Source organism: Carassius auratus, chromosome 47 (genome assembly GCF_003368295.1).
Source record: "Carassius auratus strain Wakin chromosome 47, ASM336829v1, whole genome shotgun sequence".
Lineage (NCBI taxonomy): Eukaryota > Metazoa > Chordata > Actinopteri > Cypriniformes > Cyprinidae > Carassius > Carassius auratus.
In genome coordinates, this window is record NC_039289.1 from 4,722,131 (window position 1) to 4,748,442 (window position 26,312).

The following is a 26,312-nucleotide window of genomic DNA, read 5'->3' on the forward strand; positions in this document are numbered from 1 at the left end:
ACACACACACACACACACACACACACACACACACACACACACAGAACAAAATCACATATGATCTCCTGAGAACACTGTAACGGAATGTTTAAGGTCAAACAGGACACTCAAACGGTTTTGTTGCCACAGTGATGTCACTCACTCTGGTTCCACCGGCCGGACCTCTGGATTGGTGCTTGGGGCGGAGCTACTGGACAGACTCTCCACCTGATTGGCTATAGCACTGATGTTGGTGTCAGCAACCACCTGTCAATAACAGAAGGACACCGTCAAACATTAAACTTGAAAGATTAAGTCTTGAAAGAGTGTTATTTTCCCATTTAGATGTATGTTGTAAAATAAAGAACTGTATGCCTGTAGATAACAGTAAACTGCTGTGTTTTGTGTGTGTGTGTGTGTGTGTGTGTTTGGCACTGAAATGCATCCTAACAATGCTTTAATGTTCTTCTTGATGACCAATCGCTCAGCCGCTGTTCATCAAACCTCACCAGAATCAAAAATGCCTTTGTCTGCCATGTTTCATTTAAACTTTCCTCTTCTATAAACTCTGGGCTGGCTATGAGGGCAGTGGCATATTAATTTGCATATTTAATTAACAGCAAGGCAATTAAAAGTGAAATACACAATAAACAAAAGCTAATTAATGAATGAGTCAACAACAACAGTGAAACACTTCCAAGTCATAACACTCACTATCTTTACCTACACCTACTGAAAGACGGAAAGAAAGAGACTGATAAAAGAGAAAAAAAGACCGAAAAAAGAAAGTGAGAATAGAATATAAATAGAGGAAAGAAAAAGAAAGAGGCTGAATAAATAAATAGAAATAAAGACAATGATAAAAAGAAAAAAGAAGAGTTAAAAAATAATGAGAAAAAAGAAAGTAGTAACAGAAAAACAGACCAATAAAAATGTAAAGAGTAAGTTTTTAGTAATTAAAAACAAAACAAAAAATAACAATAGTTATTAACAACTAAACAATATTATTAACAACTAATAACAATAACAACTAAACTTCTAAAATAAAATGCACATCATCACAGGCAGAATGAAAAAACAATATCAAATTATCTGATTTCTGTGACATGAGTAAGAGCATATGGCATTACATATGTACAATTAAACACATAGCAGCCAGAAAGTGTGAGAGAGAGAGAGAGAGAGACAGAGAAAGAAAGTAAGCTCTCTCTCAAACGAGTGAAGAGGGATTGAATAAGGGAGAGAGAGAGAGAGAGAGAGAGAGAGAGAGAGCTAAACAATAATTGCTCTCTGAGCTGCTGTAATCAGGGCTTTGCAGGCTGGGCTCCCCTGTTTAAAAGCCCTGTGCATTCCTCCTGGAACAGCGCAGATAACGGCACATTTGCATAAAGGACTGGGATTATCTGGCAACCCGTGTGCAACTGCCGCACAGCTGCACACAGCTGATAACAGCCCAGTGACACAGCACCAACCACTCACACACACACACCACCATGAGTCCAAACAAACACGCGCTCACACATATACACAGCACACTGTCCTTCGATACACCGTCTCTGCTAACACACACTGATAACCGTACAAAACATATACACACATGCCGGCTCTGCATAGCAATAACAGCACACAATACAAGCGTGTATACACACATCATTGAAACCGCAGCTACATGCAAAAACACCACTTACAAAAATGTACCATAGTATACTTAATATGGTAACCTTCGTTTCTGATATCTACCAATAAATGCTAACATATAAAAACTCCACATTCAAACTTAGGGTGCAATATCAAACTAGCAGTGGGTTACGTGAAATTTCTTGCGATTAAGAAGAAACCCACCAAACGATTCCTAAAAAAAAAAAACTTTCGGCGTAACCATGGGGGGTTTCGTGCACCACACCGAAACCCCCCTGGTGATCTGGTGTGATCCTGTTAACAAGCACACTGTCTTCAAATCGCATTACCTGTGAGTTTCCTCAATAGCTAGCCAGCGAGTGAGAACGCTGTAGCTAATTTGTATTGTAGGTTGCATTCTTCGCAGCCTTGCTACTTCGTTAAACTAGTTCATCCAAAACTGTTTAGCAGAAGAAGAAGAAGCAAAGTACTCTACGCCAGCACGTAAACGCAGACACGTCTAGCTTATAAAGCTAGGTTTCACATTACTATGTTGCGAAGAATTTAAAACATAACACAAGGGGGCACTGTAGCTACAGTAAGCTTTCTCTATGAGGACAATTGCTGTCACGTCAAAACAATAATTTGAAGAAAATCTTGCCGAGCAAGTAAATTAAAATAAGTTACACAATAATATTGCAAGAATGCACTTTATGTACAAACAACGGACCATGCTTTTGTCAGAACAGCCATTTTTTTATTTGTGTACTTGCGAAAGTATGTTTTGGCCCAAAGATTCTTAAGGCACGTTTAACATCAAGAACGACAACTATAAAGATAACTTTAATGGTAACTTAAATAATTACAACAATATTGTTTCTTTGAACCGCTATTGATATAGTTTATCTTAGAAATATTTATCATTACAGTAACCGTCCTTGGTGTTAAAAGGCCTTTATCCAGAAATTGGTTGCTACATCATGAACTATGCTGCTGCAAATAGTAAACATCCGAAAACAGGTGAATTTAATGAACAAAGAGCGTTATTGAGTTAAATGTGTACCTGGAGGACGATGGTGCCATACGCATTCTTCAACATATTTACGACATCCCCATGAGTCAAGCCATCCAGAGACTGAGAGTTGATGCTCACAATCCTGTCACCTACCTAAGAGAGGTACATTAAAGTAAAATTGCTTGAAATTAAGTCAAACTGATACAAACCCAATCCCCAGCAATGCCCTTCACACCCAAACCACTGTATGATGCTTAATCAATAACTCTCTGCTTGATTTACACAGGACAGAAGAGGAAAATTAGCAAAAGAAAGGAACTGTAAAGCCAAGGATGCTGTACTTTGAGGCGATGTGTCCTGGCAGCCACACCGTTGGCCTGGATCATGGCGATGAAAATGGGGATGTCGCCCAGCGGACTGCCCTTACCACCCGCTATACTCACACCCAAAGCATCGGTGGGACCCTAAAAGAGTGAGACAAGGGTGCAATAAAACTGTAACTACTCAGCATTATCGTCAAACCACTGAGGTGTTTCAGAGGCAAATGGTCTTACCCGTATGATCTCCACTGTGCGAACGCCTGGCTCTGTCCCTGAAGGGATAAAAAGTCAGTCACCAGCATTTCGTTTGACGAACTAAGCTTTTATGGGTTTGGAACGACATGAGGGTAAGTGATCAATAACAACATTTTTATTTTGGGGTGGAGTTTCCCTTCAAGGACAGCTAACAAGGTTGCTGATGGTCAACATGGCAAATTCGCATTTCGCCAATTCTGCTTTGGGAAATATTTCACCCTGAACACGGAATTCCCAAAAGTGTGAATTCCTAATGAAACGTCTAGATTTCTGGCGAGAAAATTTGACGAACAACAGCAAATGTGACCGCAACTTTATTCAAACTTAAATTTGCATTCAAAACAACAATCATAAGCACACTGTTTGCGCTTTCTAAACATTGCCGCTAGCTGTCGACAGATAAGAAATGTGTTGTTTTAAGTCTGTTTTATGGCCGTTTCCTGCTACTTAAGTGCTGATGTGGTGCGAGAAGTACCTGTGCTTATGCTGTTGGGCTCGGTGATGTTTTGGCTGTTATTGTTGAGGGTTTGAGAAGGGGGCGGGGCCACAGCAGGGGCCGTGGGGGTTGGGGTGCTGCTGTTGCCGCTCAAGTGGCTCATCTAAAGTAGAAAGAGTTAGCTCAAGGTGCTATCCTACACATATATACAACATACCCATGCCATCACACATGCATACGTCTCAGTTAGTGACAAATGAGTACATACGGACAAGTAAACACACACACTCCCTTTGTTTTCTCTTGCAATATGGATGAGTAGCACACACAGATGCCCACAGCAGTACGCCGCTGGTTTGCCCGTCCCCTAACATGCACTATTGATTGGGTTAGAGCTCAGCATGCTGGACTTCGAGTTTTAAAGACGTGGCAGGGAAGCCCAATGAGGTGCGGGGCACAGGCTACACACCTGACTTCCCTGGGAGGTGCGTCTGGAAGAGATCCAGGAGGCAGCCTTCAGTCGGCCCAGCTCCAACAGCACCTTGCCCCTGGCGCACTGCAGGATCACAGCACACGTTGACGCACACACAGGTTTGGCACTGTGGACTGTGTCTTCTTACTCACTTCCTCTCAAATACACTTTCACATACTTTCGAGAAGCTTTACACTCATGCAAAGACCTGATGCTATAACACATCCTCGCTCTCGTCCAGAGAGCCAACCCCATTGAGCTGAACTCCACAGGGAGGGTACAGCCAAACAATACGGGCTCAATGCAACCTCATTCAATTCATTTCCCACAATTCCACCAACTGGCACAACACTGAAGCCTCTTTTCGCCCTGTTCAGAACAGTATCATTAAGACCTTTTTCACATGACCCCCAAAAAGCTGCAGAGAGCGCCATGAATTGACAATTTTCAATTCATTTGCACTATATAATGTGTATTGTAATATGTATAATATATAATAGTATATTACATTTATATGCATATATAAACACACATATACATATGATATCACGGGGGCTGATATTTTTGGCCACGACTGTATAACGTATAAATATATGAGCTTTTAGTAATAAAATCTGTAACACAATGTTATTACTCAATTCAATAAGTTATTAATTTTAGGAGAAAAATAATCATGGAGGTAATGCTGTAACAGCAAGTGTCTGTAAAAGCTAATGTGAAACATGTCAAAGGGCCTTGTGTCAAAGTATTGGATGCTACTTGAATTTTAACGTCTTAAAGCTTACAGAAGGGTTGGGCTGGATATTGTTTATTATCAATTTTGAGCACACTTATGATAATTGTTGATGCTTAGCAAACACTGCAATAAACTGATCTCATGGCATTGTTTAAATGATAAATTACAACCTTCATGCTGACATATTTCTATCAATAATAGCCCTTTTTTAATTTGCATAATATTTAATATATAATGGTCAGGGTAGACACCATAAGACATGAAATTCAGTGTTTTTGTCACTTGAAATAAATTATGCGTTCCTACGTAACACCTCTATTCGCTCTTTTTCATAGGAATAAACTTTGTGGAATATTTCTGATAAAATCTTTTTGAATTCATGACTGTGATTGTAGACAAAACAACACATTTAAACAAGAAATACGAAATTGTTTATAAACACCGCAGACCTCAAAAGCCACTAAATACTCAATCAAACAGCGACACCTAGTGGCAGCATCCCGCAACTGTCACTGCAAATCAATCCGCTCTTGTGTTGTAAACTGGGCTTGAGTTTTAGGATTCAGGTGGAGCTCACCTTGAGAATGGCGGCGACGGTCTCCTGTGAGGCCTGTCTCATGTCCTCTCCATCCACAGACAGGATCTGGTCGCCCTGCATCAGTCTGCCATCCAGATCTGCCGCTCCGCCCTTCACCACATCGGAGATAAACACACCTTTACCATTCCTGAAGAGAGAGGAAATGTAGGAAACATACGTCATTTTTGTGTACAACCAAAACAACTATTTTATTGTGTAGTTCATTTTTATGTATTTTTTATTCTTCAATAATGCATGTTTTTTTAAAAATTATTATTATATTGTGAATTTTATTTTATGGTTTTATTTAAAAATGATGATAGTATTGAGCAGAATGTATTATTATTTAATTTCAAAATTAGTATAATATTATTTTAGTTTTTATAATTTTTTGTCTGTTTTTTTAATGATTGCTATTGTATTGTACATTTGATCTTTTTTTAAATGAGTGTTTGGTGCATTTCGTTCTATCATTTTATTTCAAAATGATTATTGTACTGTGCATTTTATTGATAAGTCCCTTTGGATAACTAACTGTACTGTGCACTTTTAAAACTTAAGTTGCTTTGAATAAAAGTGTCTGCTAAATACATTTAAATGTAAGAATAAATACATTATTTAAAAATATTATACTGTGAATTTTATAGTATTTTAAAACAATTATACTTTTATGCAGTGTTTTATTTATTTAAAAAATACTATATTGCACATTTAATTATTATTGTACTGTGCAGTTCATAAATTTTTTTCTAAATTACTATACTGCATTTTATTAATATTTACTGTAATGTGCATTTTATTAAGATACTATTTTAAAATGATCTTGTATTGTGCTTTTTAAAAAATATTCTTTAAATGCTTATTATTGTATTGTGCATATTTTGCATATTTCTCCTCATAAGAAAGACAAATTTTCACTGACCTCTTCCCAACAATGCTCAGACCCAGCCCGCGTCCGGTTCTCTTCTGAAGTTCAATGCGGAACATGTCGAGGTTCTCCTCGTCCCTGTATTGCGCCTCATCACGCAAAACTGTCAACCGTACTTTGGCCGGTGTTTGCCGTAGAGCAGCTATTGCGTCTTCGTGAGCCACACTGCGCAGATCCACACCATTCACCTGCAGGGGGCGCCAGAGGACCCAGTTACCAGACACATTAACAGACAAAACCATTATGCTAAATTAAACCTATACAGAATTACTATTAAAAAAATAACCACAAATAGAATAATATGATAATAATAATTATAAATGACACAAAATACAAAAAAAGAAAATCTAAAAATAAAACGAATTCATAATATGAATAAATACAGCTAATGCTCACGCTACTCTATGTCCAGAAGATGGAGCTATCATCTAAATCAAAAACAGAGAAGCACTGCTTAGATCTAATGATTGTAAACGCTCAGAGTCAGAATTTCTCTGTTCCTATTATTTACAATAATTGTGAGCCTCAAACCAACATCAAATTTCCATTTTGCTTAAGGCATCCCGCTCTATAACCTTGCAACACACACTCTCTCTCTCTCTCTCACACACACACACACATACACACACAAACACACACACACATCAAACAAACCTCAAGAATCTGATCTCCGGCCCAGAGTCGACCGTCCCGCGCCGCCGCCCCCTCCTCGTACACTTCATGAATCACTATAGCATCCTGAAAAGATGAGAAATGGGTGTGAACAGGAGGAACATGGCAAAAAATAAATGAACTACAAATTGCGATCACATCTTTCTTAAAGCATAGCTCACCTAAAAATTTTAATTTTGTCACCATTTACTCACCATACGTCGTTTCAAATTCATGTGAAACAGAAAAAATACAATGAAACTTGAAATAAAAGATTCAAAGCTTTATAAATGAGACAAAAGTAACACAAAAGTGACTCTTTAGCCAGATTTTAAAAGTCCTACCAAAGAAAAAAAAAAAGTTAAAAGTTATAGGAAATTAAGTAGAATTATTTACATACTATAACAGTACTTTTGAATTATTAATAATAATTGAAAAATATTTAATATTTTAGTCAATTTTGTCAGTGCTTGTCATTGTTTTTTATACATTTCTGTTTTCTAATTTTAACAATATTTATTTTTAAATTTTATTTTCAGTCATTTTAACACTTCAGTAATTTTTTGTGCTTTATTACTTTGACTTATATTTTATACAGTTTCAAAGGCAACATTCTCTAAAAAGTTTTTTATGTAATATTTATATTTTATTTTATGTCAGCTCTATTTTAATTACTGAAAACTTTTTAAAAGGTTCAATGTTAGTTAATATCAACATTGCTCATTATGCACTAAAAATCTTGCCATTTTCTATTTTTTGAATCAATCATTCTTTTGAGTCAGATCTTTTTAATAAATCTCCCAGTTCACAAAAACTGAATGATGTGTTTATGAAATGAACTGATCAGGTTCTCAAGTCGGTTAAGAGCTCACTGGAGTATAAGATTATCACTGAATAATAACTTTGATGATAAAAATGGTCAGTCTGTTTCTCGCAAAAAGCTGATGTATAGCAAGATTAATATAGTGCATGTGTCATACAGATCACTTCTTTGATACTTTATTTGCATACTTTATTGAAGCCTGAAAGCTTTAGCCACAATTTTTTGTAACAGAATGGAAAAGAACAATCCAAAATATCTATTTTTGTGTTCAACAGAAGAAAGTAAGTTGTAGTGATTTGGAGCAACATGAGGGTGTGCAATATCTGCTCCCCGTCACCTTTAAGATCCTTTTATATAAAAACACAGACACAGACACTTTTTTTTCTGTTGAAAACCTGTGGAGCCCAAGGGTTGGTTTTGTTGACTCATGGAAGCCTTTAACAGCTAAACTAGCCCACAGAGCCGTGGTGTTGCAGAATTATGATGGCAAGGTGGCAGTACACTGATAAAAACCTGAGGCGATGTTTGTCTCTGCAGCCCAGCAGAGAAAGTCAGGGCAGACAAAAAGCTCCCGCTGTGACCTGCCTATTCTGATTCAGCCCTGCGGCCCACTGGAAAGAATGAACCCTGTCCTTTTATCTAGCTTTTTTTGAACATAAGAAAGCATCCTGGGTGTGTACGCTACCAAATCTCGTGAAAAATAATCAATCAACAACAATAAATGTGTTATTGACCAAAACTCTAATTAAAACGATCTTTTGATGCATGCGTTTCAATCAAAGGTGCTGTACGTGATTTCAGCCTGTTTGCTAACAAACTGAAAACAGAGGTCATTTATTTATTAAAGATTTGTTTTCAGTGGTTAACTAAAACTAAACAGAAAAAAAATGCAAATACACAGGACAAAACTAACAGACAAAAAACAAATAAAGCAGAAAAATAGCAAAAAACGGAAAACAAATGAAAGACAAGACAAAAAAAAAAGCAAAAAATAATGAATAAAATAGAGAAAATACAACTCCCCCAAAAATATAGCAATATTAAAACAAATACAAAAGATAAAACCCAAAACAGAAAAAACAAAACAAAAAGACAAATAAATCAAAAAACAATACAGAAAAATTATATGAAAAACAAACAACAAAAAAATATAACAAAAAAAGCGCGTATACACACACACACACACACACACACACACATTTAAATCTTGTATCATACCAGCTGGGTATCTTTGCCACCAACTATACTGAGACCCAGTCCAGACCGGCCTTTAGAAATCTCAATAACCGTCTCTTGTCCTGGAACTATGGGACATGCAGCAGGGTCTGAAACACACACACAGAGAGATAAAGTCCTTCATGTTCGGTGTTTTTATAAACTAAAACTGTCAGTGTTCAAAGAGGCAGAGGCAAATCCACACGCCAGGCCTGTGTTGTTTTCATTTCAGTCTCGTTTAAACATGCATTTAGGTGAAACAGATTGTAGAGCAAAAAAAACCCAAACAAAACAAAAACAAAAAAAACCTACAGATTGCAGCGAGAAAAAAAAGTCCATAAACACGACGATTAGAGTAACAATGTAAAGTGCTTTCAACACAATTCACGGCACTGAGTGTGTTGCACCTTTGCTGCAGTACTCGAAGTCAGGGCTGGTGCCGGACTCTGGCACGGATGATCCAGGGGACGTGACCTCCACAGAACCTGCTGAGGGTGTGGTGGAATTCCTCTGGATTTTGGGAAGACTGGTGATCTGGGGATAATCCAGGAGAAGGACGAGTCCGCAGGAACACAGACAGAAGACAGACACAGAGGTGAGACTGTTTACTAATGACTGCCATGTTTTGTCCAGGCAGAGCGTCTGTGTTTTGGCAGCTATTTAGATCTCATCCAAATATCTCATCCAATTTGCATGCAACTCAAGTCAAGAGGAACTCAAAAATGAATGCATTAATGATGACTAAGGAAGTTAAATGTGTTGCAAACTGAGTTTTGTTTTACACTTTAATGAACAAACACACCTGCTCCACAAGAGGCTTGGGTGACTGTTCACTTGGAGACTCCAATATTTTATCTGAAGATTTCAGCTTCTGAGATGATTAATAGACCTTAATTAGTTCTGTCGCTCAGAATATGAGGCTACACAACCAAAATTTAATGGCGTAATCAAAAAAATGACTAATATTCAGGACACTTTTTGATTCATGAGTAAAGAGGCAAATATGGAAATACATTACTAGCGATAGAATAAATCACTTGTGTACCTCACCTTTAAGGTTGACTCTGCATCTCTGAAGGTCTTGTGCACCTGATCTGTCTGCGCGGAGCTCACGCTCGGCACCAAGCTGGGTTGATCCTGTATGAGGAGTCAGACAAACAGGTAAAATAAAGCACAAGGCCTAGATACTCCCAGCTGAGCCTCAACTAGGTCAAAACTGCATTCGCTGCCTCCATCTAGGACAGAGTTAAGCTAGAGGCAGCCGATGACAATGCGCTGATGTTTAGAGTCAAGCGCCCCCGAGGCGTTTTCAACTGTTTGTTTACCGAAACAAATCCACATTTAGGGCAGAAACAGCTGGTCTGAGCTCAGGCTGACAAAGAGGGGATGAAAGCGAGGGGAGATGGGACGGACTCGTAAAACGTTGAGTCAAGAGTCATTATTGTTTTCATCACAATGGCATTGGTTGCTGCATTCTTGCATCATATCTGTCGAAAAGTCAGGCTTACAAGCATGGCAGACTAAAATAAATCTTACTAAATAAATGTTTTGGACTCTACATGAAATTTACATATAATTATAAGTATTTGTATAATTAGTTCTATACAAAATGTAAGTTAAAAAAATCAACCAAAGTTAATACAAATTAGCAATTGATGGTGGCTGACCCATCATACAAGCAGGAGGGTGTTGATTTGGCGAGGACTCACCTTGATTAGTGGCGGCTCGGGTGAGCTTCTGCTCAGAGGGAGGCTCTGGGGCGGCTGTGGCTTCTCTGCTGGAGCCGGAGCCGGAGCCGGAGCCGGAGCCGGAGCCAGAGCCAGAGCCAGAGCCAGAGCCGGAGCCGGAGCCGCTGCCGTATTCTGAAGCATCAGAAACAACAGTTCAACTCTTCCAATTCTACATTTCAGCAGTGCATGAGGAGGCGTAATCTCTAATCTCTACTAACAGGCAATTTACGCAATCAATTATTTAAATGATTAAGTAAACAAATAAATAAATGAAGGATAAATACATAATATATTATCATATAAATATTACTATAATATAATAATTATTACATTTAATATAATTTATTTTAAAATATAACATTTAGGGCCCTATTTTAACGATCTAAACGCAAAGTGTAAAGCGCACGGTTCAGATGCACTCAGGGCATGTCCAAATCCACTTTTGCTATTTTAGCAACGGAAAAACGGTTTGCGCACTGGGGCGCATGGTCTAAACATGTTGACCCTATTCTATTAATGAGTAATGGGTGTTTTTTGGGCGAAACATGCAATAAACCAATCAGAGTCTCATATTCCAATCCCTTTAAGAGCCAGTTGCGCTCGTGCCATGACGGATTTGCTATTTACACGGCAGAATTTGGCAAGCGCAAAACACATCTCCAAGATGAAACGGGGCTTTTTCCTGTGCGAGCAAATAGCCTAATTCTGATACATGTAATGACTATCCATTATGACATCGTAACGTTTTACAAACTTCATAATCACGGGAAGGAGGCGGGAACCGGCGGACAATCAAAATGAAGCTTTAATAATAAAATAAACACAAAACAGCGCGACTCGCAGACGACTGCCGTGCACAAACAAAAACAAAACACAAAATAAAACCCAGGCCTGGTCCTCTCTTGTCCTTCACTGACGTTGCTCCGTTTTTGTATCCTTCCGATCTCCTCCACTCACGGCTCTCGGCCGCGCCCCACTCAGTACATACATATATAATTAATAAACAAAGAAAAAACCTTGCGCCAGACTTTAGACCAGGTTTGAGTTGGTCTATGGCGCAGTCTATTTTCAGTTCCTTAAAATAGCAATGCACCAGCAATGCGCCTCAACACACCTCTTTTTAGACCAGCACGTCCATGGGCGCAAAAATGAGCGCAAATGCATTTGCTAATTAAACGACGTGGCACTGGTCGAGAAAATGTGAACGGCGCCGGACTGAAACTAGCCAACACACTTGCGCTGCGCCTTGCGTCACATTGTGCTGGGTGTATTATAGGGCCCTTAATGTTTTTAAATAACAATTTATACATTTGTTAATTGAATTAAAATAGATTTTTAAATATTTTTACACTATTGTGTCCTAAAAGTGAAAATTCTGCCCGTATTTAATGTGTGTGTTATGTGGAGCATGATTTTGGTGGTCACTTGAGTTTTTAGGACAAAACAGGCAATTTATTCAATAAATAAATAAATAAATAATTGCAGATTAATCTAATATATGCAATAATATAATTACTCAACAATTTAACATTAATATATTAAATATATTATCTCTGTTTTTCAATATTCAGTTAAATTACATTTTTTTTTTTTTTTTTTTTTATTAACCCCCACCCCCCACCCACCCCACAAAAAAAGCATAATATATGTAACATTCATGTTAAGTAAAGTATGTATTGGTATAGTTTTCATGGTGTTCATAATTGTACTCGTTGGCTGGTAGTTAGGACAAAAACACTGAATCCAACACAAAATCAAATGTGGCTATTCATAATGTACCCTACCTCACTGGAGTAGAATGAGGAAGCCTGGGAAGGAAAAGGAGCGACAGCCATTTGATTGATAGCATCTTCATTCCTATCAACAGACAAAAAGATCTAATGTTAAGGTCTGTTTACAGGAAATTCGATGCAATAGCACAAATGTATAAAGCATGTCAATTTTCCACAAACAAACAAAAACATTCACACAGAATCACGATGGTGGTTTTTTTTTCACCAGCAAAACATCTTAAAGGTACAGTTCACCCAAAAAAGAAAATTCAGTCATCTTTTAATCAACCTCTCTTCGTTCAAACCTCTTTCTATTGGCCACAGAAAAGGTATTTTAAAGAATGAGGGTAAGTTGACGACAGCCGTTGATTTCCACAGTAGTTTTTAATACTTTATAAATCAATGGCAATGTTCGCACAAGGCTTAACTGAGAAAAATGAATCGCATCCTTTCAACGACGCCAAAATTGGTGCCGCTCTCTCTCTACTTCTCATGTTCCCACACGGCTCTTGGCAGTTTTCTCCACTCAGATCGATAAGGAATGATGGGCCAGATAAATTGAGATGTTGCGCCATGAATCCTCAGAGCCTCTTTTTCAAGATCTTAGGGTTTACCAGTAATATCGCTCCTTACAGGTTATGTGTTTTTTATTTTTCAAGGTAAGGTTGACTCAGAAACGGTCAATCCACAGCTTGTTTCCAAATAACCCCTTCTGAATGAAGATCAAAAACACCAAATCAGAACTAACTAGTATTGATTTTGTCCAGCTATGAAATCCCCTCACTAGACAACTTGAAAACTGGCCACTATTTTCCCATTCGTGGCACAGGTGTTACGTTTATAAACTCTGTTTCCTTATTTGGGCTTCCTGTTCTTGTTTTGTTAATTGATTGATTCCCACCTGTCTCCAGTTCCCTCATTACCTCCTGTGTGATCAAACACCCGTTCTGTTCAGTTCTTCCTCTTCCGTGATTGTATTTGTATAATGCTGTTATTTGAATGTTAACCTGATGTAGTATTGTGAAGTTATGACGTTAATGTGTTGTGTATATCGTCTGTAATCTCCTTCGTTATCCAGTAAACTCCTCATTTTGATCACCATCCTCCTCAAGCTCTTTATCCTTACGTTAGCACACACCATAGTTGTAACAACAGGTGGACACGGTTCAGTCTTGACCACTGGCCAGAATCTTCCCATGGCAACATGCTATTTTCTATTGCATTCCATCATGTGTCGCTGAATGACTTTTGACATAATATAAATCCTTTATAAGGGCTTTCCGAACAGTATCAATTACAGACCAAACTGTCGCAATAAAAGATGCAAACTGTGTGTCCATTAAAGCAAATCTATTCCCATTCAGTAGCATGTTAATTTGTTTTGATAGACGTAATCTGAGCTGCCCGTCATATTTCTTGGACTTTTGATAATTATCTGCAGACAGCAAGGAGATACTGGTGTCTTTACACAGCCGTTATCAGTGAAACCAGACAAAACAACCAGTCAAATAAAGATCAAGCTAACAAATAGACTAATAAAACACAAGATATGAACAGAAACAGATAAGTCTATGATTACACCTACAATGACAGAGTAAGTGTTCGTTTATGACTAACTTATTGGCTGTGCTGTTTTATAACCATGTATTGCACTGCAACAATCCTCTAATTCTTTCAAAAAATGTTTTATAGGTGACAACAGTTCCAGTTTATTACACACATATCACACACTATATATTGATGTAAGGACATGTTAACTCCAAAACAGTTTTTCCCCCACTATCATTAATATTTCTTTGTTATATGATCAGAAAAAAAACTATTTTTTGCATCACTAACCCAAGAAGGTATAATGGGGTCGAAATGACCCATATTCATTTCTTATGGAATTCTGAGTAGACATAGTAATTTTGAATACTTTTTTGTCTGATATGCAGAGAGAGTACGCTTCAACTCATGTATTACTGCTCATGAAAACTGAAAGATTAAAATTAATTATATATATATATATATATATATATATATATATATATATATATATATATATATATATATATATATATATATATATATATATAAAATTACGTATTTGTTAACAACCAATATACAGACATAACTGCATTTACATTTGGACCCAGAGAAATGGCTTTCTCTTAAAGCATGTTCACTTCAGATGGAAATGTTTAACGAAAGTGCTGGCACTGACTCAGATTGCTTACAATCCTACACAGACTGCCACTGCCTCCTTAAAAAGCCTGCTTTATGATCCTAATTAGCCACGGTGCCTTGGGTTTTCAGCTTGATCAAGGAGTTTGGACTGGAGAAAAAAAATGCAATTCATTTGTATCTGGGCAAGTGAGATTGCTTGGCTTGCGTAATCGCAAAGAGGAAAGAACGGCAGTTTCTGTGAACATGCTGATTCAAGCTGAAGACAGTGACAATAATTCACAACATTTCGAGCTTGTTATAAATATTAGAGCTGTAAATGAATCAATAATTAATAACGATATTATTTTTGAATTTGGTGCAATTAATCACACATTTCAAAACTCTGGAGGAATACACTAACACATTATAATAAATGTATGATCTCATTATTTTTAATAAGCTAAAGAATTCTTGATAAAGCTGAAATGAGAGTCATTTCTTAGTAATGAGCAGATGACAGCAGGCTGAGGGTTGTCTCTGAGGGTCTCTTACCTGACCAGGACAAGTTTGACCTTTGAAGTGGCGCTTTTTATTATGGCCGATGCATTCTGGTGGCTCCTGCCATACAGCACCTGGTTGTTTATCTGATGGAAGCACAGAAAATTCTGTCAGCACAAGACAAAAAACAAGACTTGTCAAAGAAAACTGTCAAGTGATAAACACTGTAGTATTAGAACATTTAATGATCAATTTAAATGGCCAAAAAAAAAAGTTACAACTTAGAAACTTGGCAAAAATGACAACCAAAAAACAAATTAAATGTGTGGAAATTTAAAAGGTGAAACTGAGAAAGTTGGGGGAAAATGGTAACAAAAATACAAACAAAGAAAGTGAAAATTTTAGAAAGTAAAATTTAAAAACTTGGATGAATTGGCAACAAACAAAAGAAAAACAAAATATAAAAAAAAAGATAAAAAAGATTTTTTTGTCAAATAAACAAAAAATAAAAAATAAACTGTGTGATTTCAAAAGGCGAAACTGAGAAACAAAAACAAAAAACGAAACTTACAGTAGTAAAATGAGAAACTTGGGGGAAATGGCAACAAAACAAAAAAAGAAAAACAAGGGAATACGAAAGGTAAAATGGCAAAACAACAACAACATAAACTAAACTAAACCAAACCTCAAAACAAAAAAGATAAAATCAATAAACGTGGTGGATATGGACATAAAAACAAATAAAATAAATAAAATAAAAAATAAATAAAAAAAAACTATAATTTAAAAAGGTAAAACTAAGAAACTTGAGAAACCTAAAATGTTAATTTTCCCACATATATTCATATAAATTTCATCCAAAATCATAAGTTTGGAAAACTCTGTGTGTCTGATCTGACAAATAACATGGACAACAACATTTGAAAACAGAGAACCACATCCAAAACCTGTGATAATTTCATGGCACTTTTTTTGGTTAGAGATTGCTCTGCTGAACCTTTTACGAATAGCCAGATCTGAGTTTGCGAACAGGTATTTGAGACAGTTTGACTTTAGTCTCCAATCACCTGAGACAGAATCATTAAGCAGGAGCACTAGTGGATGGTGACTAATGCTGCAGTGTGTTCACGACTAATGGAGATGGATATTAGACAAAGGTCAGTGAGCACGGCTTCACTGGCCCCAAACTCCACATAGAAATACGGCATTCGTGTCGACCAAATTACTAAATCGATAGGCAATTCTGAGGAGGAAATGAACGTGGAAACCAATGTGCCACCTAGAAGGGAAAAGATCAGGGAATTTATTGTGGGATGAGGCAATATGGAGGACCAGCTGAGTTTTTTTTTTTTTTTATAAGTATTTTTTTTTTTTCATTAAGCATGAATTACCCATAAACATAATATATATACACACTGTGTTATTTCCAGAAATATTAGACTATATTTTTAATTACCTGTACAAAACTGTATTTAAATGTATTTGTCATAAATAAACATTACTAATTATATTTAAATTATCTTTTTTATTCTATGCTTCAAATACATCCACCAAAATGTTTAAAAATTATATAATCAACTGATTAAATATTAATTTGTGGATTAGCTTTTTTAATATATATATATATATATATATATATATATAATATTAATATATATATATAAATATATATATATATATATATATATATATATATACATACATATATATATACATATACATATACATATACATACATATATATATATTTTTTTTTTTTAATTTTTTTTTTTTTTTTTATTCACATTTTGTCACAAAGTTCTATATTTATAGGGAAATTCAGTTAAAATTAAAAATCCAAACTCAACTTCCTGTGGGGTTTGGCCAATTCAATTCAAAGTCATTAATAAAAACATTAAAATAGTCCATGTATAAAAACATGAACGTGACCTGGCGTTATCAGTGTTTCACCTCGCAATGAATTATGTCTTATGGTGAGCCTGTGGGGTTGAAAGAGTTAGAGAAACACTTGGAGAGATAAAGCGAGTAGAAGAGGAAGGCAGGGAAAGCGATAAAACACAGACAGAGATAGTGAAACTGAGGGCAGGTGGCTTCATTTGAAATTCATCTGGCCATATGAGGTAAAACCCTACTCTCTCGTTTGCACATTTATAGCTCAGGAACAGATACAAACAGATAAAGACAGAGATGGAGGATTCCACTGATCCACATCCTAAACAGACAGCCTGACCACCACGTCCCTCGAGACTCAAAGAGATGTTGCCTGTATGAGACTGACCCAGACGACCCTTGAGCACCATGCTTCATTCAGCATTAGACCAGAATAAGAATGAATTTGATGGAAACAACCATTTCTTCCTTTGGATTACAAGGGGCTCGAGAGGAAAAGGCTATTACCTAGAGAAAGACAAAATTAAAGCGAGAGAACTAAATCCTAAATCCTGAGAACTGACCCACAATTCCTCACTGGGAGCTATGTAAGAGTCACTTTGTAAAAAAGGCCAGGAACACTGTTTTAATACATATTTTGTACTATTATTAATAATTTATATTAATTGAGCAATATAAGTCACTGACTAATATTAATTATATATGATATTAAATATATATAATTAAATAAATAATGAGCAGCCTATATTTTATATATACACAAGTAACTTCTTTCCAGTGTAAAAACATATAGATAGATATATGATAGACTGATCAAATAAATGACAATTAAAAGTAAGAATATGTAAGTCACATCATTAATAAAAATTAATATCATAAAACCGTAATTAATAATTATTATACTTTAAAATATAACATTAATAATTACATTAATATTATTATTGGCTACTGATTAATTAACCAATGCGTATCAATTATAATTTCGCTAATAAACAAATAATTTAATGTGATTTTTTATTTTTTATTTAAATAAATACTGTTCTAAAAGTTGAAGATGTTCACCTTCTCCAAGCCCCACCTCAACAAATCGACCCCCATCACTCAATCACTTGACAGTGTGTTTGCGCGTTTCACCTCCAACAGTTCGTCGCCCACTATGATGCGCCCGTCTCGGCTGGCCGGTCCTCCGACGGTGATCCCCACCACGAAGATGCTCATGCAGGAGCGATCCCTGTTCCCGGCCAGACTGAGGCCCAAGCCATTCCGATCTTTCTCCAGTTCCACGATCAACAGCTCTCCTGGCAGATCCGCATACCTCTGCCTGATCACCTCTAAACACAAACCAGAAGAAAGGACATGTCTGATAGGGAATATGACTGGAAACAAAAGCAATTACTTTCCTAGAGGACAAAGATAAAGGTATTGTTTGCACGAATGTCTATACGTCAGTAAACCGTATTGACACACAATCTGAAAAGCCCCAAGGCTCAGTGAGCAAAGCTTGTCTAATTATGAGAACGTCCTTGGTATGTCATTCGGGAACTAAGCCTAGCATGGCTTGAAATTACACATTAAGTGACCATATCTAGCTCTAACTTAAGACCAATCCAAATCTAACTTAATGCATGCAGTGGCCGCCAAATGTGACGCCCAACGTAAGGTCATTTTGAATGCCATAAGATAATTTGCCATGTCTATGGCCAGGTATACAATGCAAATAAATTCACTAAAAGGTCAATTTACCTTTTAGAACTTAATTCAATTCTGTACATACATATAGTTTTCCTGTAGCTCAACTGGTAGAGCATTGCGTTAGCAAGCAAGCAAGCACAAGGTTGTGGGTTCGATTCCCCGGGAACACATGGTAGGTGAAAAATGATAGCTTGAATGCACTGTAAGTCGCTTTAGATAAAAGCATCTGCTATATGCATAAATTTAATTTTAATTTAATTTACATACACAGTTCAGTAATTTAAGCAAGTGACAACTGCATTCTACAAACGAATTGACTCTTTAAAAACGCAGGTAGTGACAACCGAATGTAAATAAATTCTACACTGTGTGTATGGAACCAAACTGAAAAACGAGTTGTTTAGTTGTCTTTTCTGTATGTGTGGTGTAATGAATCAAAGGGGTGTGTTTTCGACTCATAACTGTTGCAAGATCATAATAGAAAGAAAAAAAATCTAATAAATCAAGCCCATAATAAACTAAAATCCAACTGTGCTATCTTGAAAATAAACCACATACCAAAACAGAGTGACCTACTTCATTAACTACATAAACTGGATCAGTTTATGAGCCGAGCCCAATTATCAATCCCAAAGATGCTTAATAAGTGTTGGTTATAATGAGTGGACATGGCAACCCTTCAAAAGTGCGCTCTGAGAAAGCAGCCTTCCAAACATAAACAAAACATGACATCTCTGTCGAAGGTGCTTTAGGAAAAATAGCTGAACATAACGAGTCTTTGGTCATTGTAATATTAAATTGAGTATACCAAACATGCAAGATACCATGGTGTCAATCATCATAGTTTCGAGAGTGAGTTCTGCTCCATTGACATACAAAATGATTCCCTCCCGTATTTAGATGCGGTTAACACTCCTGAAACTTTACCACGTGACCTATATTACTTAGAAATAACTAACAAGTCAAAAATGTCCACAAGCTTTACATAGACAGGAATTTCTAGAGCCCTTTTGATTGCCGAGGTTTGAGTAGACTAATTAAATTTTTTCTCTGACAAGAATGAAAAAACCGATGCATTTGGGGTGTTAGAGATTTTCCAGGTTGAGTGGAGAAAGGAATTGAATCTTTTACAGCTCACGGCTCATGTGATATTACATCGAGACTAACAGAGCTCACGTAATCGATTCATGGCCACCCGCCGATAAACGGCTGAGAGAAAGACAGAGCAGAGCCTGCAGCTTTAATCGCCATAACATTTTAAACCGTGGCATATTAATCTCAACAAATCAGCCCTTAGTTGACCTAACAAGCTCAAATCAAAACTAGGCCTGGTTCATCCTGAGGCGCTTCCTGCAAAGGGGACAAAAGTGAAAGTCTCGCATCTCTCAGAAGTCTGTATTATATGGCTGTGATTGAAATGGGGGCTGAGCCGGGACGGACTGGACTCTCGAGCATCGGGAACATTTGATAATCTTAATCAGATGGTCGGTGAAGATGTTATATACTTTTAACAACTTTTTCCTACCCTTTAAAATGTTTTCCAAACTTCAATAATCCCATGTGACACTTACCGTGGCTCTTTAAAGTGCAAGTTTCAGTAGTCATTTTGATTAAAACCACAGCTGTCGATTGTCTGTGACCTTTCGAATCATGAAAGCTCATCCCCGTTTGCTTTTTCCTGCGTAGTAGCTCATTGGGGGCTCATTGAGAGAGCGCTACTACCATGCGAGAGGCAGAATTAAAAGCTTTAGGACTGTAGGAGTAGCATTAAACTTTGGCAGATGGATGAAGTGAGAGTGTTGTACCTCCTGTCAGAACAAAGAGAACAGGCAGGACAGCATATTGTAGCCCCTTGGACTAAGGAATATGATTGGACAAACATTTAATGGTTGTCCAATATATATCGTCCGCTATGGAAACCTGTTTCCGTCACTAAATAAAAAAATAATAATAATAATTGCGACTTTTTCTCATAATTCAGACTTTTTTTTCAGAATTGTGATATAAACTCGCAATTCAGAGTTCATACTGTATCTCGCATTTCTGACTTTATAACTTGCAATTCTGAGAAAAAAAGTCGGAATTGTGAAATATGCACTCACAACTGGGAGAAAAAATAAAGTCAGAATTGCAGGCCAAAACTCGCAGATCAGTGAAAAAAAAGTGTTCATATCTCGGAATTCTGACTTTATAACTCACAACTGCGAGTTTATAACTCTCAATTTTGACTTTATTTGCAATTGCATGTTATAAAGTCAGAATTGTGAGATAAAAAGTCGCAATTACCTCGTTTTATTTTTTATTCAGTGGCGGAAACGGGCTTCCATAGTCTACAGATAAAACAAATACATAGAAATACATTTACATCACTTAACTTAGCGACTTTCAACAAACATATAATTTATTTTTTAACCAATTCACCTACACTGCCTTTAAGAATAAATTCACACTAGAATTTTCCTTTTGGTGCACTACTAATAATATAATCTTTTACTTTTGTGATGAACACATATTCTGTCAAATATGCATGTAATGTATTGGTCTACATCTTTACTACTTTGTTACATGTGTTCTCATTATACTTTCTGAATGAGCAATCATTCTTACAAACCAATACAAGGGTTCAAATTGAACTTGAGACATTTAATATTTAATTACTTATTTCCTACATCTCACACCAGGAACTTTTGGAGGTCAGTGGTTCAACAATTACCACACGATCATCACCAATAGTTTACATTTCTGTTCTGAGTATGAAAGATTTTAGGTTCAAATCCACTTTGATACATGCACATAGAAATCCTAATTATGGTTTATACTACAGCACTTTTAAAACTGACTGAGCTTAGCATCTATGCTGACATACAGTCAGAGGTTCGACTATCATCTGAAACCTTGATAGCATGATAATTAAGAGGCTTCATTATGCATTCAGATAAACCTGCCATTTTATTGATCCAGTATGTTGCTCCATAACACTCAGATTAAAGTGAAAGCAAACCTAACATTTTGCCTAACATTTGAATGACCTTGAGGCCGTTGCACCATCTACTGAAGGAGAAACAAGGGAAATGTCTCCTTGAGGGCTGTGAAGGTCATCTCCAAGATTTTATTCAGATTGAGAGGTGTTTGAGGACAATCTTGATTAGATTATGAATCACGTAGCAGCTTACGCATGCAGCACTGGCTAGTTATTATCAGCAAGCAGAATCGACTGGCAGAGACCAAAGGGTTGAGGTTTCCCTGATTTTACGATCTAGTTTCTGCTGGTGGATGTTGTAAACTTCTTAACTTGTATATATATTACACACACACATACAAACACATTATAGACCGATCCAGGAAATCAGTAGGTAGGAACTCTGACTGACCAGGTGCTCAAACTGGCATCTGGTGACCCATCAGGGCATCATTCAGAGAAAACGAGGGAAAAATAGAGAGCGCTTTGCTAATGCTGGCCATTCATCATTGTCCAGACCCTCATCACGGGTCGCCCTCCATCTTCACAGAGGGGGAATACGTGGCAGAGAGATACTGGCGGAAGCTCAAGGACTTTGCATGCCAGACGGTTTGCATAAACTACAGTAATGAGAAGGGAACGTGGCCTTATTCAACCACAAATGCAGCACAGAAACTCAATAGCACAGTGTCTCCCTATAGTCTTATTTGTTCAAGAAATACTCTTCTGTATGGCATGGACCCCAATAGGTTATTAAAATGTGATTTTACTGTGGTTCCAGTACTGTGTGTGCTCATTCTCTATATCAGCAGTTGCCTACCTTAATTTATTCATCAACATTTTTCATTTAGCAGATACTTTTATCCAAAGGGACTTAAAACAAAGAGGCAATACAAAGCTTTTTCCATTTTGTGAGGCATACACTAGTGCACTGAATTACTGAATAATAAAGTGAATAATAAGTGTATTAACAATTATGACAACACGAAAAGTTTTATGATCAGGAAATGTTAACTTTCTAAAAAACAAAATCAACAATAACAACATTTTTTTTTTTTTTATAAAATCAATTATTTTTTTAATGCTAGAATTTAGGCATCACAAAATTTCATTTTAAGATTTGCTAAAGATTACATTTAAATGTAATTAAAATTAAATTAAATTTATGCATTTAGCAGACGCTTTTATCCAAAGCGACTTACAGTGCATTCAGGCTATCAATTTTTACCTATCATTAAACAGTAGTACTAAATCATAAACAAAAAAAGAGGAAATATGCATTAGCAATTAAATAATAAAAAATATGACTTAAAAAAATGAATTTGTTTTTTTTTTAAGTCTGTAAAACCACCTGCAACCAATATGATTCGTAATGTTTGAACATTTCTCATTATAAATTTCCTTATTTGTCATGTATCTTCAGACAATGTTTTGATAAATATGCAACTCGCGCACCAAAATTATCATTACAAAGATATAATAAAATAATAATATAAAATAACATCAACCTGCAGACTGAAAAGTTTAGGAACCACTGCTTGCATGTAGTCATGTAGTTTTCTCCCAGTAACATAACTGCAATCTTGTAAAGCGGTGTAATACAAACTGCTTATTTAGAATCCAAGGTTTCATAAGGAGTCTTATTCTAAATGAAGAACATCTCTGTCTGCAGTGGTGTGATTCCAGAACAGCAGTCTTTTATCAAAGCCTCAGGAGATCACATCACTCCTTACCACCTTCTTTCACGGCTGATGCCTTCAAATCGATCTGCTTGCTCAAATCAAGGCTATATATTGCATTGCTGCATCTGTACAGATCATAACAGTTGTTAACTCTCATCTCTCTCTCAAAGGGCTGCTGAGGAGCTACAAAGCTCTGAGCATCGTTTACTCACTTACAAACTGTGTGGGTGGAAGAAACCCTTCAAGGACATTCACAGATATGTATTTTGACTGGTAAGTGCCAACCTCCAAGCTCGCCTCGACTGGCACGTTATTGTTAGGATAGCTAAAGACGTGTGAAGCGAATCCAGAGGCAGGCCAGCTGTTGCTGTTTTAATTAGAAAGCACTGAGGAGCTGTACTGTGGGAAGAGGAAAACATGAATGAGGGGCTGGGATATATTTGATTTCCATGTTCAACCAAACACTAGGGAAGGAAGATGTAGCCTAACGCAGGAATTTCAAAACTTTCTGACACCAGCTTTTTGACCCCCTTCCTAAAATATAAATATTTTAGAAAACCTAAATAAAACCACCAAAAATATGGTGAGAAATATAGAAAGATAATATGGTATTTCGAAAATTAAATACTAGATACTATATATTTATGTTATAATTGATACTATTTAAATGTTATATTATATATAATTTAAAGTGATTATATAATTGAAAAATATTTTTTTTCATATTTTAACTGCTATGAATTCTGTTTATTATAAACTTGTATTTATATTTATTTTTTATACATTATTTATAATATTATACAGTATATGATTTTATATTGTAAGAATTATTCATATATAAAAAATTAAAATATAACTAAATACATATTGTAAATATTTTCACATATTTTACAATTTATAGAACAATTCTGAATAGAGTATAAATAAAATAAATTTACTAAACACTTATAGTATATATATATATATATATATATATATATATATATATATATAAATTATAGAACAACTCTAAATAAATAAATAAATCATACATGTATGCATACAAATTCAGTTCCTCATTCAGAAACCTTGAGATCAATTTTCATGCTCAAGGACACATTGGTCTCCGAAGAGGTTCGATCCTGCAATCTACAATCAGCTGAGATCTTAAACACTGCACCATACCACTACTACCACAACAACAAAGAGATGTCATTACAAAAACAAACAAAATATCTATTACATGAAGAACAATGCAATATCACACACACTACTGGACTGTATGATGATAATCTCTGACAGGTCCCCTTGCTCGGAGCGCTCAATCCCCTTCTGTGTCTCTTTCCATTGTACAAACATACACCTATTTATAGTCTTATTTTTAGATGCACTAAAACTGCCTTCAAAAAAGTGGCTCTGTAATTTCCCCTGCCAAACACGCTGAGGAACAACATCTGCGCACACTAGGCATGGGCAGTACGGGTCATTTTATGTTAGAGTAATGGCAGATACATTGTTTACATAGGGCTTGTGCTTAAAAGCTTATGATCTTATAGGAAGTCAATTATATTTTTTTTTACTAATGTAGTAACATAAAACAATAATATAATTAAATACTAAAAGTATTTTTTTTTAAATAAAGCATTTAAAGAAAATGTAAAACATACTAAAATACTACAATAAATAAAAATATTCAATATTTTAAAACTTAACTTTACGCTGCAACACAAAAAGGTAAAAATTTACATCCATTTTAATTTTATCATAAACAATAAATTTGACACCCTCTTTCTTTTCTCTCAATGCCATTGCCGGTGCACAAGTGTGTAAATTATAGCCTGTGCTTTAAACGCTCAAACAACCTCTTACCAACAATAACTCTAAACAACATCATTAGTAGCTAAACTTGCTTGTTGCATATTCCCACAAATACATCTAGGTCTATGGGAAGGGTTTAACCTCAAGGGATTTTCATTTTGCTTTATCTAGGCTGTGTTGAATGGACAGAAATCAATGACAAGGCCACACGGAGGTAATTAGCATAACACAATTGGAAGGCGTTGCCTTTGAAGTCTAACACTAGAACATTTTAGGCAGAAAAATAATTATAATCTGCATTAATTATTCAAACCGAGAGCCAAATGGGTCTGGTAAACAGGTGAGATCGGTCTTTGATGTTGATAAGGCAGCGGTGTGTGCAGGGAGGGTTATAATCAAGAGGGACGTGCAGGTGCAGCTTGGGATAATTCAATATTTGCCCACAGATTGAATTCTGCTGGGGGGAGGTGGGATAATCTGATGGGCCACGCCTGAGTGGAGGGACATGACGCAGATGTGTGTGAGGTGCGCACAAGCTTACAAACACGCCTATAAAACATTTAACATGTTGTTTTGTCAGCATAAGAAAAACTGTAATTGGTTGTGTAAATTTGTAAATTTTCTCTATAATAAAATACGTTTTAATGCCGAAACAACTAAGTAACTGTGCGTAAGTTGATTCACCTGCAAAAGACTGTGGCTCTGTTTGCCAAAACATTATGTTTATTTGAGAATTCTGACCTGCCTTGCGTAGCAAACCGGGCTGAGCCAATAGTGTGATTTTGGGGCGCAGTCTGTCAGACCAATGAACGGACAGAGACTTGTTTGAAAACAGTCATTATGGTTGAAATTCCAGTTGATGAGGCTTGTGAAATTTGTGTAATTTACATAGAGTAAGAAAGCTTGCGATTGGTCAAAAAGCGAACATTTATTTTATGATTAAACAACTGACATGCAGAAATCACTCTAAGTAAACCATGTACCGTATTTTCCGGACTATAAGTCACACTTTGTTTTCATAGTTTGGCTGGTCCTGCGACTTATAGTCAGGTGTGACTTATCAAAATTAATTTGACATGAACCAAGAGAAATGAACTAAGAGACATGAACCAAGAGAAAA

General features: G+C 36.3%; 1 protein-coding gene across 6 annotated transcripts in view; it reads right to left on the minus strand.

Moving 5' to 3' along the window:
• patj (PATJ crumbs cell polarity complex component) overlaps positions 1-26,312 on the minus strand; it is a 95,299-nt gene that overhangs the window by 3,401 nt on the left and 65,586 nt on the right. For 4 of the 6 annotated variants that reach the window (XM_026235830.1, XM_026235829.1, XM_026235828.1 and 1 more), the window contains 17 exons: positions 18,197-18,393; positions 15,227-15,318; positions 12,539-12,611; positions 10,734-10,886; positions 10,075-10,161; positions 9,827-9,895; positions 9,432-9,558; positions 9,028-9,134; positions 6,990-7,073; positions 6,330-6,523; positions 5,408-5,555; positions 4,092-4,178; positions 3,662-3,785; positions 3,166-3,203; positions 2,953-3,075; positions 2,660-2,764; positions 143-246 (listed from right to left, as the gene is read on the minus strand). In XM_026235830.1, coding sequence (XP_026091615.1) covers positions 143-246; positions 2,660-2,764; positions 2,953-3,075; positions 3,166-3,203; positions 3,662-3,785; positions 4,092-4,178; positions 5,408-5,555; positions 6,330-6,523; positions 6,990-7,073; positions 9,028-9,134; positions 9,432-9,558; positions 9,827-9,895; positions 10,075-10,161; positions 10,734-10,886; positions 12,539-12,611; positions 15,227-15,318; positions 18,197-18,393 — 1,912 coding nt within the window. The remainder of the gene's footprint in view (positions 1-142; positions 247-2,659; positions 2,765-2,952; positions 3,076-3,165; positions 3,204-3,661; positions 3,786-4,091; positions 4,179-5,407; positions 5,556-6,329; positions 6,524-6,989; positions 7,074-9,027; positions 9,135-9,431; positions 9,559-9,826; positions 9,896-10,074; positions 10,162-10,733; positions 10,887-12,538; positions 12,612-15,226; positions 15,319-18,196; positions 18,394-26,312) is intronic. The other 2 variants (XM_026235831.1, XM_026235832.1) reach the window with 2 other exon arrangements.